This window comes from Mixophyes fleayi, chromosome 1 (assembly GCF_038048845.1).
Source record: "Mixophyes fleayi isolate aMixFle1 chromosome 1, aMixFle1.hap1, whole genome shotgun sequence".
Lineage (NCBI taxonomy): Eukaryota > Metazoa > Chordata > Amphibia > Anura > Limnodynastidae > Mixophyes > Mixophyes fleayi.
Window position 1 is genome coordinate 341,621,923 of NC_134402.1, and position 13,559 is coordinate 341,635,481.

At 38.2% G+C, this 13,559-nt stretch overlaps 1 protein-coding gene across 2 annotated transcripts in view; it reads right to left on the reverse strand.

Moving 5' to 3' along the window:
- GNB1L (G protein subunit beta 1 like) overlaps window positions 1–13,559 on the reverse strand; it is a 28,786-nt gene that overhangs the window by 2,640 nt on the left and 12,587 nt on the right. For both annotated transcript variants that reach the window (XM_075216542.1, XM_075216533.1), the window contains exons 4-5: window positions 12,777–12,933; window positions 8,875–8,970 (exon numbers count right to left, since the gene is read on the reverse strand). In XM_075216542.1, the coding sequence (XP_075072643.1) occupies window positions 8,875–8,970; window positions 12,777–12,933 (253 nt within the window). The remainder of the gene's footprint in view (window positions 1–8,874; window positions 8,971–12,776; window positions 12,934–13,559) is intronic.

The window sequence follows — 13,559 nt, forward strand, 5'->3', positions numbered from 1 at the left end:
ACCATGCTTATAAATACAAAATAAATGAGTCCCTAGAAAATAACTAACGAAATGGCGACAGCTCACTTATAAAATGACTACGGTTGTGATATGAAGAGTTGAACACTACTTTCCAACACTTGTAAGTGATTACAAAAAAAGGAAAAAAAGCTGAGCCACCAATACTCAAGAGTGGAAAATCCAACAGACCTAGTGTACATAAAATGTCAAGTTTAAACAATGTTTACCTTTACCCACCTTTGCCTTATTATCTGGAAGAGGGAGGGTTGTTAAAATGTATTGGTATTTGTAAATAGAATAAGCTAGTTTTTAATTATTTATTTTTTTTAAAACAAAATCTGTGTGTGTTTAGGCACGATATGTTTTGTAGAGTATAAAGGGGTGAGCTACCGCGCTCCCTATTGATATGCAGGTGAGTGTTGCTGCCTGGGGGACGGAGTAAAAGGGTAGTCCCAACCCTAGAAAGTGGCTAAATATATAGAAAAGCTGGTCCCCTATGGCGCAAGAAAATAGGTGAAGATGCTGAAAGTGTAGTATACTGCAACAGAATGCATATATATCAGCGAGCACAAAGCTCGACATACGTCACCTGGAATGGGGTGACGAGTGGTCTCAATGTAAATAGTACCGGATAGATGATGGTACAATACAATCAGCATTTATTGCTCAACAATTTCAAAACAGTGGCTCAGAGGGTACCTTGCTGAGTGTCTATTCAGATTACATATACAATAGTAACATGAATCTTTACAATCCATAAGGATAATGAATAAAACATGGACCATACACAATCATAAACTGAATCACAGCCAAAGAGATAGTTGTCCACCTGTAACTCCGGTTAGTACACTAGTAAGTGTGCAAAGTCCATAGGGATAAAGTCTCTGTTAATCATTAGGACGAGTGGATCCGATACAACATTGACATCCAAAAGTGATCCAGTGGAGCGAATGCGCTCAGTCCAGGAGTACAAGTTTGTGGTGCAACAGATAAAGGACTTACCCTTGGAAGGGATGGTATCCGGGTCCTATTTCAAAATCTTTGCTGTGTCCAGCAGCGTGAATAGTAGTGAGGCGATGTGTAGTCTCATCTGAAGCGGAGAGGTCGCGGCTGCGCCTCAATCCAAGTGCGCATGCGCCTGAAGTGGAGGAAATCCTCTTTCGTAGCGGTGTAAATGCCACGATATGAAAAATGTGTGTAAGCGTGTAGCCAACACGTTTCACCGAACAGGCTTCTTCAGGGATAACAATAATGGCCCAGGATTCCTTTGAAGGATTTATATAAGGTGCCCTTCTCCGTGATAGGTAGGTTTCTCAATTGTGTATGGTCCATGTTTTATTCATTATCCTTACGGATGGTAAAGATTCATGTTACTATTGTATATGTAATTTGAATAGACACTCAGCAAGGTACCTGCTGAGCCACCGTTTTGAAATTGTTGAGCATTAAATGATGATTGTATTGTACCATCATCTATCCGGTACTATTTACATTGAGACCACTTGTCACCCCATTCCAGGTGACGTATGTCGAGCTTTGTGCTCGCTGATATATATGCATCCTGTTGCAGTATACTACACTTTCATCAGCATCTTCACCTATTTGCTTGCGCCATAACCCTTCTCCATTTTAGTGGCAATCTGTACTTAATACAAATACTTATATTGCAGTACAACATCAAAATGATATACTCCTGTTTTTTCTTGAACAGCTCAAAAGAATATTTTTTTTATTTATTTTTTTAGAAAAAAAAACCTAAGACAATGGCCCAGACTTCCACTGAGCACCAAGATCCATTTAGCCAATACACATTAACAGAATCCGGAAGAGACTACACTATGGTTATTAAACTTGTCAAAGTTTCGGTGACAGCACTCGTTCAGACCTGCGAGAACGTCGGCCGAGCTTCAGAGGCAAAGGTCAATTGTGGAAAGTCAGAGTTGATGCTCTTCGGGCAGTGGCACCTGTCATCCCCCGCTGCATTCCCCTTCACAATCAAGTCGGAATTCATCAAAATTCTTGGAGTCTGGTTTGGTGGAGAGGAGGCGGCCCTGAAGTGTTGGGAAGAGACGAGTGGGGACAGTCAGACAAAAGATTGGCTTGTAGAGCCTCAGAGACGTTATCATCTAAGGTAAAGCACTGGTACCGCGCAACGAGATCCTTCCCATTATGCAGTACACGGTCCAAGCTTGGCTACTTCTTGCTGCCGTCTGCAAGACCATCAGGAGGACAGTCTCCCACTTCATCTGGGGCTCCAAAATGGGCAGAGTGAAGTGGTTGGTTATGTACCAGGAGTCCCTCAAATGTGGGAAAGGGATCAAAGATATAACCACCATGCTGCGAGCCTTCTTCGTTTGTAACTACATCCGCATAACTCTTACTGAAAAGAAGATTTGCTCTTTTGGGAAGTCCTTGTCTCGCTTTTTCCTCCTGCCTCCTTGGAGGACCCTTGGGTGGGACAGCTCCTTCCCTTAAAACTGGACTACACCTTGGTTTTACCGGGATGTTGGACAATTTGTGAGGGAGCACCATCTGGAGGGACTTAAATCAGACTTGTGGAAGCCAAAAACTGTCCACAAGCTCATCAGAGCTAAAGACATTATGGAGTCTATTCCAGGGCTCCCTGTTGCTACAGCAAAACACGTGTGGGAGAATGTGGCCTCTAAAAGGCTGACTAATAGACATAAGGACATTGCATGGATGGCTATCCAGGGCGGTCTGCCTCTCAGGACATTCATGCACTCCCACAACCTGTGCAGATATAATCACTGCCCCCTCAACAGAAGGGAAACAGCTCAGCATATTTTTTGGGACTGCCCCACTGCACAGGCACTGTTGGATGCCTTGGAACATGAACTTAAGGACAGTATGCCCAGGACTTGCCTTTCATACCATTCTGTATTTTATGGATTATTTCCTGGGACCCACACCATTGGAGCAATCCAGGAGGCCTGGCGCCTTATGAACGGTTTTAAGGATGCTATGTGGCTTGCCAGGAATCGCCTCAATTTGAAGCGGGAGAAGATAACCATCCAGGACTGTCGCAGGCTGATCCACAGCCAGCTAAGAGACTATAACACCATTGACAGTCCTGAGGAAGAGGATGATTGATTGTTGTCTCCATCTTCTCCTTCTCCCCCTATGTGTGTTTTTATCATTAAAACCTTTGGCTTGTGCTTCCCCTATCACTGTTTGAAGTGTTATTGAATGTCATGCCTTATTTATGCACCCTTCCCATATTTGAGTCTGTCCTCAATAAAGCTTCAGGCTTGTGACTTCCCCATCCTACCCCTCTCACCCACCATCCCCTCACATCCATTATTTTTTTGAAATGTTATATTGTTTAAGTTTGTATGGTTAGTGCAGTACTTGATGTATAGTGTAGGATGTTATATCTTGTATTTTATACCTTGTATTGTACTAAAATGTATGAATAATTATGTTTTTACTGCGTACACTTGAATGCAATGTATTGTGTTTTTTGTATCTTTATACAAATAGTTACTTTTTCAATAAAAAAAAAAGAAATGGGTCCACAAGATATATATTTTCCAAGGTATTTTCTAATGCTTGTTACATTCAGTATAGGGTATGCTCTACTTTTACTACATACATGGTTACATCACTATGCACTGATCAAAATTACATAATTGACCTGAGTTTTACGTTGGTCATGGATACGGTCCTGTTAACTTAAATTAGAGGTGGCAAACTCTCCTTATAAAGTAGGGATATTTTATTCCTACAATACACATTAATAATTACTGAAGAGTTGACTCCACTAACTGCAGATATTAAGTGATACCAGTAAACATCATTTACTCAAATTCAGGGACTGATGTGAGCGAGTTCTCTGTGCAGTGCTGCGGAATTAGTGGCGCTATATAAATAGCTGCTGCTGCTACTGATGAATGTAGTCAGATACATGAACATACATAGTATGTGAAATACAAGGGAACAATGTGGAGGAATTATGATGAGGTCAAATTTTGGAACTGAGGTTATAGAACAGAGGTGTCCAAACTCAATCCTCAAGGGCTACCAACAGTTCATGTTTTCAGGATTTCTGTCTGTAGAAACAGGTGGGATAATTAATGATCCAGTCAAATAGATTAACTCAGCTGTACATGGTTTTTTTTTTAAAACATTTTATTAGGGAGTTTTTTGAAATTTTAACAGTAAAAGAGACAAAGTTGCAAAGAACAATTAGGCAATAAAAAATTATTGAGATCATTATGAAAAACCCCCAACAATGAAGGTAGAGGTAAAGAGAAAAAAGGGGACAGGAAAAGGAGATTGGGGGGTTGGATCTTAGTAAGATAAGAGAGGAAGGGGAAAGGTGCAGGGGGAAGGAGAAAAGAAGAGGGTGTTAGCAAGGGAAAAAGAGGAAAGGAGAGCCCATCCTGGCATCTTGAACTGTTGGACTGAGTTTGGACACCTCTGGTATAAAAATATGGTTTGAGGTTACGCAGTCAGGGGAAGGGAAGCCAGGCAGAATGTATTTGAGGATGGGACAAGGGAGGCCTAGTGCACAGAGACAAGCTAAAAAGAAATGCTAAAAAAATAAATAACTCCCAGTGCAATAGAGTTGGATAATCGTGCAGATGCAAGCAAATCAGCTTTTAAGAGAACCTTATTTTTACCTAAACTAAGTTTCTTGTCAAAAATGTTATTCCTACAAAGGTAACAACGTGCCTTCCTAGATATAGAGTTACACTGTCTACTTTAAACATGTTTAACTCTTGCCATGGCCAATTTACAACCTTTATAGACTTGGTCACAGAGGGCCTGATTCATTAAGGAAAGTAAGGCAAAAAATTGAAAAAGTTTTCTCCTGGACAAAACCATGTTACAATGCAAGGGGTGCAAATAAATTTATTATTTTGCACATAGGCTAAATACTGACTGTTTTTTTCATGTAGCGCACAAATACTTGATAGCTTTATTTAAAATTTAAAGTTAATCTAGGACATGCCTTATCCCTACTATAAATCTGTCTCCACATTTTAAATTTACCTCCCCTTGCAATGTAGCATGGTTTTGCCCAGGTGAACAGTTACAATTTTTTTTTGCTTTACTTTCCTTAATCGAGCCAGAGACACAAAGTGGCCCTGCAGCCTGGTGTTCATAGTATAGAAACTGGCATCCTTCTCACCAGCATTGGATGACCCATTTAGTTTCAAATAATAGAGGGAAAAATAGTAGTAGTAAAATATATTTGTATTCTTGTATATTCAGCAAAATGTGTTTTTCAATTAAATCTAAGGGTTTTGTTACTAATTATGATCTTGCATATATTGACATAATATTTTCAACTGCTGATCTAATCATTGATGCCATAAGGTATGATGTGTGATATCAGTGACATAATATTTGAAATGTTCTTCGTAACAGTGACAACAGTGCTCTTTTCTGTGCAGGTAATGATGTTTTTTTCCTTAAATGATCGCTTTTTTAACTCAATTGAAAAGTATAGGAAAAAAAGCATTATTTAAAAATCCAACTTTAGATACATAAACTTCTCGTAACATAAACAGTCAGTTCCCAGACTCAAAAGCCAGCCAATAGCACTGCCTCTAAAATCCCAGTGTAATGGTAAGAGGAGTAAAAGAGATCTTTGCGAAGTATACACCATGCAAAGGGAGCTATTTTCTCCATCCACCAGATGTTTTAAAACTAACGGTAGCCCATCTGGCTTAGCTAGCATGATTTCATGGAGATCCATCCATTAAAATCACCATTAATAAGGATAACCAAACACACCTTATCTCTAAAATATGCTTTTAGTACACAGGGTGTGTGGGTAAAAGAAAGAAAAAAAGTAAAAAAAAATAGTAAGTTTTCTCCTGGACAAAACCATGTCACAATGCAAAGGGTGTAAGTTAGTTTATTGTTTTGCACATAAGTTAAAAACTTGCTGTATTTTAATGTAGCGCACAAATACTTGATAGATCAACTTTTAACATCATTGTAAAAATAAAGCTAAGACATGCACTACCCCAACTATAAATCTGCCAACACATTTTACATTTAGCTCCCCCTACAATGCAACATGGGTTTGGCAAGGTCCAAAGTTACACTGTGTTCTTATGATGTATGTATGCATTTCTGTAAAGGGGTTCATATATTTTGAGATGAACGGTATATGGATTATATGTGCAATATGATATTGGTACTATAGGTTTTTATAATTAAAATAGAAGGTGCCACTTTAAAAAGCAAATAGGGCTGTCATATTAATGATTGGCCTATAAATATGTGGTGTAGCAAGAAGGCAATATGGAGTGTTCTCAAATGTACCAGATGAGGAAAGATTTCTGAAACGCGTAGTAGCGTACACCAGGATTAACCAATTGAAGCCTGTATTTTACATGGCTATTGCAAATGTGATTCTTTTATTTTAATTAAAAAAAAGTATTATTGAATGCACTTGATCTATGGAATTTTCTCCTTTCTTCAGCACTCTGCCTTAACTACATTATTGCTGAAGACTGCAGTGGAGCGATCCTTCCTTGCGGCAGCAGCAGGAATTGTGCCCTCTGTATAGGATTACTGGAAAGCGCTCCATTTCTAACCATCAATTGGCTAATTGTAATGTATCATGGATAACTTTCCTGTTAGTCTTTAGTTTTTCAATGAAAAAGCTTAAAAATGACAAAGTTCAGTTTTAAAAAATCTCTCAGAACATTGGCTGTACATCCCCCTGAACATTTCTCCTACAAAATTTCCATTGTCAATATTTTAGCATGTGAATTTTCCGGATAGAAGGATAGATGCATGGCAAACAATTACTATGGAACATGGTCTTTTACCATTGTTATGCTATATTATTATAAGGTAGATGGGACCAATATCAGGGTTGGGTCCAAGAAGGCAGAATCTGTGGAGGTCCAAAAGTTTGCACAGGCTGATGAGAAGAGTTGGGTGGATAAAGAACGTCCTTTGCCAAGTGCATATTAGGCACTCAAGTGTGCCCAGTTTTGCACTGAAGTGCACAAATTAGTTTTCATTTTGTGGAATGGGATTATTTAGATAAGAAACGGGTAAATAGGGCCCATTTGCAGGAGAGTTTCCCTGTTTTGCAAGAGGGTGCACTAAGTTTTATTCCCCACAAAAGGACTTGAATTGCCAGAGACCAGGGGGCATATGTGTGTACCCAGCTGTATAATTATGTGATTTTTATGTACCTTCCAGTTGCACTTCTGCAAGATAAAGTATTTCTAGGATTTTTTTTTTTTATGTAATAGAACAGTCCCAGTGTGATTAGCTATCTCAACACACTGCTGTCTGTATTCATTTAAAAGTTGTCCAAGATGGGATGAGTAAAACGGGAACTGTAACAATCCAGAGCCTGCAGTTATGCTAGTTGTGTTTACAAGTAAAAAAAAAAACACAATTAAATAGTGACATTCAAAAAAACAACAAAGAAAAAAGCAAAAAAAAAAATAATTAGGTGTCAATCGCTTTCATTCCTTGTGTTTATTGTCTTCCATTTCCCTTTTTTTCATTACAATTATTTTTTTAAAAAAAGGGGGATGGGGCTGTGCTATTTTGGGTTGTGCTATTTACTATTTGTCTATTTTAAGTGCATTAGTAAGCTTGCTAAAGAAATATTTAATCTCTGCATTCCTTATTGCTACCTGATTCTTTTCTACAACTGACAATTATGCAAAAAACCTGGAGGCCATAAAGCTTTCAACAGCACATTTACAAAACATCATGTACTTTCCAGTAAGCAAATCAAAATCTGTGATTATTAACAGGTTTCTTTATCTGAACAATTACGTGGCCTGTTAAACAATAAATCAGATGCAAAAATATGAACAAAATGAAGCCAAATTACTCTTTGGTACTTTAAATGCTATAACTTCTTGAAAATACTTTGGTAATATCTTAATTATTTTTTTTTGGGGGGGGAGGGAGTCTTAAATAAAATCAATCTAATAATTTTATTGAACTTGTTAACAGGTGAGCACTGTTATGGGGTCTGGTTGACTTCCACACTAGTCCTCACCAGGGCAAGAAATCATTTATTTTGGGTGACCTCCAAGGTATGTCTGTAGGCAGGTTTCCATTTCGGTCTTACAAATTATTTTCCAGCCTGCCAAAATGTAAACTTGTTTCTATTTTAATGCAAGTCAGTCTCTCACTCTCCCGTATAAAAATATATTTATTTTCTGTCTAATGTCAGAAACGCAACTACTGTTGTATTAACCTGATAACGTAAACTTCAGACACTTCCCATCACCTCGGCCCATCATCATTTATATAGCACCGCCAATTCCGTAGCGCTGTACAGAGAATATTTGGCACTCACATCAGTCCCTGCCCCAACAGAGCTCACAGTGTACAATCCCTAACACACATAGACTAGGGTCAATTTGATAGAAAAAATATTACTATTTTTTAATCTACTTTATCTCAAAATTTACTAAATGGTTTCTCTTGCCATTTTCAAAAATCTCCCTGACAATCTCTCTCCATATGCCCATTTTCATGCCAATCAGTATTACCAATCCTAAATTATTAGCATCTGAAAATATGTGGTTAACCTAGACTATTCTGCTTGCTACGTCTATCAGTATACTAACTCTACTCTGAGTATATTATATCTCTATGCTAGAAAACCCTTGCAATAATTTAAATATTTAGCTATAGGAAATACTACTACTGCTGACTTGCTTTCTTACCACACCAAGTTAACATGCAATAAAAAAAAAGACATTTATAGGATTTTTCTATAAAATGGTTCCACCTATATGGGAGATATGGCTATTGCTAGATTCGGTGTCATGTGATCACTTTTAGCTGGGAAGCTACTTAGCTTATAGTAGCAACTTTAAAAAGATCATATTTGTTGAACAGAAAGCTAACCTGCCAAAGCTTCATGCACATTGCCATTCCCCATTTATCAGTAGCAGGATCCATAGAGCTCATTATTTTTTTGGATACTAGGTCCAAAACCTGAACCTGAAAAAACAAAACAAAAACAAAATGTGCACATTACTTTTCACATCTAAAAAAGGCAAAGTTTATAAGAGGACAATATATTTTCAATTGGAAGAAGTACATCTTCGTATACACCACAGTTTGCAGCAAAGATGGCATGTATGATGGAGAGGTTCGGGATGACTGATTTGCATACCCTTATTTCGCCCTGCGCACTGTATCACTGACCACCAAATATACCTGGGTTCAGAAACCAGTTGTAATTTATATTCAGTCTACTAGTATATCAAAGATGCCAGTGATTTAAGTAAAAGTAGATAAAATTATTTATATATTTTTATGTATATTTCTCATATTGTATCTTTTGTACCATAATTCCTTCATGTAACAACCTACTGACAAAAACTTCACAACACTTATTTAATGTTACATGTGGAATAGCTGTTAACTACACACCTTTGTTTGAAGTTTTTCTCTTTTTTTGTTTCTGGGTGACGATTATTGTAGATTTGCAAGGCACCACAGCGCTCCGCAGCACCGTACAGAAGGCAAAACAGGACATACATAAAACAAGGACTTACAAGGCAGAAAATGCAGACATGTGTAAAAGGCACTAAGTGGAAGAGGGCAATCTGAAAAAAAGAGGAGTGAGTTTGGCCTAAGACTGGAGATTGGGACAGCTGTGAGAACAGTATGATCAGGGGATAAGGCAAGCTTTAAAAAAGAAACAAAAGAAAAAAAATCAGGCGCTACAGAATGTAAACTAGTTTTCCTGGATCTGACTGCAGCTGGATATGGGGAAGTGATAACCCACAACAAATATGAACAAAAGAACACAGAATGTTCCAGCGCAGGAACATTTTGTAAGCTTTAAAAAAGAGATACGTTTTTAGAGAATGTCTAAAGATTTGAAGGCAATGGGAAAGCCTGATTGGGTGTGGTAGGAAATTCCATAACTGGGGAGCAGCACGGGAGAAGTCTTGTAGGCGCAAGTGAGAGGTGGTTACCAGAGACGAGACAAGGTGAAGGTCAGACGTAACTCTAAGACGATATTTGGAAAGCGTGTACTGATGAAACTCCCAATATGGGAAGTTTTCTGACTGCATTTTGTACATACATGTCAGTCCAAGATAGGCAATTTAGCAATCTAAAATAAAAATCTTATCTCATCACTTGTGTCTCTACAGATCAGACAGGAGCCAGCCTTAATTTTAAGAGAATATGTATGCTTATAAGAGTGCTACTAATTAAGAAAAATAATTGCTAGCTTTGCCAGAGGCCTCTAATGTTCTTGTATGGCTACAATAGCCTAAAATGACGGGTACGCCCTTTCACAAACTAATAATCTTTATAAATGCATTTGGTGCCATAAATTGGGAACGGTGTGTAACTCATAACTGTAGCCATAAACGAATAAATTCCTGCCCATATTGCAACAGCCAAGAAAAGAGACTACCCGAGACTAGATGCTAATCTCAACCTTAAGTATTAGAGCGAGGAATTGTTAGGCCGTCACAGTGCCGGAAAACACTAGTTACAATTCAAGGTGTTACAAGCAGTTTTTAACAACGTTCTCAGTACAAGCGGGGCATGTTTTCTTTGGATTAACATCATGATCTGGAGACCCTGGCAGCGCAATGGACTCGACATATCGCACCACTAATCTGGTACCATTCACTTGCTATAAATTGCAGGCTGGTGGGGTAAAGTGTAAACACATCATGGGGCTTGTACACGATTGTGCTGTTGTGCTAAATCTGCAAGAGGCATATAAAGCACCATAAGTAAAGACTTATCCAAATGACAATTATAGTCTCTGCACAATCCAGGTTTCCAAGATGCAATGATAATACTCCTTGCTTTACTAATACTTTTCACCAATCTAGTTAAAACTTATTTTGATTTGCATATGTTCTTGCCATGCACAATAAATAACACATATCAGCACAGTGGCCTAGTGGTTAGCACTTCAGCCTCACAGCAATGAAATCATGAGTTTGATTCCCGACCATGGCCTTATCTGTGTGGAGTTTGCATGTTCTCCCCGTGTTTGCGTGGGTTTCCTCCGGGTGCTCCGGTTTCCTCCCACACTCCACAAACATACTGGTAGGTTAATTGGCTGCTATCAAAATTGACCCTAGTCTGTGTGTGTGTGTGTGTGTATATATTAGGGAATTTAGACTGTAAGCTCCAATGGGGCAGGGACTGATGTGAATGAATTCTCTGTACAGCGCTGCGGAATTAGTGGCGCTATATAAATAAATGATGATGATGATATCATATTATGTATGTCTAACTAATACTGGTGGTTGTTTATTGCAGACAGAAGCGACCACACACATATATGTTGTGTGGAGTTTGTATGTCCTCCCTGTGTTTGCGTGGGTTTCCTCCTACACTCTAAAAACATACTAGTAGGTTAATTGGCTGCTATTAAATTGACGTGTGTGTGTGTGTGTGTGTGTGTGTATGCATGCTAGGGAATTTAGACTGTAAGCCCCAATGGGGCAGGGACTGATGTGAGTGAGTTCTCTGTACAGCACTGCGGAATTAGTGGCGCTATGTAAATAGCTGCTGCTGATGTATAGTATCCATTAGTTCTCTTTATAATTTATTTATATTTATTTATATAGCACCAATAATATTACACAGCGCTGTACAGAGTATATGTAGTCTGCCGCATTGAAAGACACACAGCACATGATATATGTTTAACATGCAATAGCTGATCAATATGCAACCAATGAACATTACATGTAGATCATAACATACATTGGCTTATTCTGCATGGGATATTTTTTCGCTGAACATTACATTTTTACAATCTTCAGCTCAGATGCATTCTTAGGGAATAAGGTGAATAAAAAGTTAGTGAGAAAATAACCAGGAGACATGCATATAATTTGCAGTGCTATTAAATCCATCATTAGTGCTAACATTAATAGATGTTTAACTTGGTTTCACAATGCAAGTAATAGGGCGTAGAGACAGCTACTTTGTTCTTAATGTGGACAAGTTTCAAAGTAAAGCACTGCTATGTGTATTCAGGACAAATACAGTGACTCATAACATTGTCAAGTTCTCCAGACATTGGGGAGGCTCATACTGTGTATTTACACACACACACATACATACATACACACAACCTGTCTTTGAGGCTTCTCCAAAATATCCAGAGAACATGACAAAATCTTGAGACTTGAGTGCCCTTCATGATCATCATCATCACCACCATTTATTTATATAGCGCCACTGATTCCGCAGCGCTGTACAGAGAACTCACTCACATCAGTCCCTGCCCCCACTGGATCTTACATTCTAAATCCCCTAACACACACACCGAGAGAGACTAAGGGCAATTTGATAGCAGCCAATTAACCTACCAGTATGTTTTTGGAGTGTGGGAGGAAACCGGAGCACCCGGAGGAAACCCACGCAAACACAGGGAGAACATACAAACTCCTCACAGATAAGGCCATGGTCGGGAATTGAACTCATGACCCCAGTGCTGTGAGGCAGAAGTGCTAACCACTTAGCCACCGTGCCCTTCCTAAATACACACAAAACCTACTTTATGATAAACAGATGGTCTGTACCACACAGCCAAAAGTCCCTTTTTAAACAATAACCATTTTAAAATAATTAAGATTCAACATTCCATAGACTGTAAGCTTGCAAGCAGGGCCTTCTCACCTCTTTGTCTGTTTTACCCAGTTTGTTTATTAATTTACTGTGTTTGTTCCCAATTGTAAAGCGCTACGGAATATGTTGGCGCTATATAAATAAATGATGATAATATGTAGGAAACTAATATGGGAATTTCTTACCTGTGAACTCTCTTTTCCTGGCATTGCTAATAGACAATGTTCTCTATTTAATAAAGAACATTTACAGAAACCAACACTATTTAAAGCAATAGAGTCTGTTGCTTCATTTCTTCCTTCTGATAAATTCCATGTACATATCTGTAGATCTCTACCTTGACTGACAGGGAGAAAAACAGATTTGTTTTAACATTAAAAATTCTTTGCACAATTTATAAATGACTAACATGATATATCTGATAAATCAATTACATAAATAATTATGCTTGAATACATAAATCTGTTGAAGAGGGAAGTGTCCTTGATAACCATCACATTGCTACTGTCTGTAACAAAAACAAATCAATCATAACACTAATTGTGCCATGTGTCTGTGCCATTTATGTTATTCCAACTATAGTGACGAATGTATTATTTTCAAATGTTTTACCGATCAGGAAATATTTTGCTTTATGAAACTAGTTTATCTCAGCTCCTGCGTCTGCACGTTAATTGAAATGCAAGACCAAATGAAATATATTTTTAGCCAAAATCTATGAGACATCTAAGCCAATATTCTTTGCTTTATTTTTAGCATGAACATTAAGTTTAGTTTATAAGCTAGCAAAGATAAAAATGTGCATGCTGTAACCTCAGCTTTGTTTAGTATAAGTGTTGTGAATCATTTTGGCTCTGTTTCTGCCTAGGGATAAAGTGAAAATGACAACAGCTCTGGAACAATGTAGATTTACTTTTTAAAGTATGTTCATGCGATTTCAAAGTGATTTGTCAATAAGTAACTACACC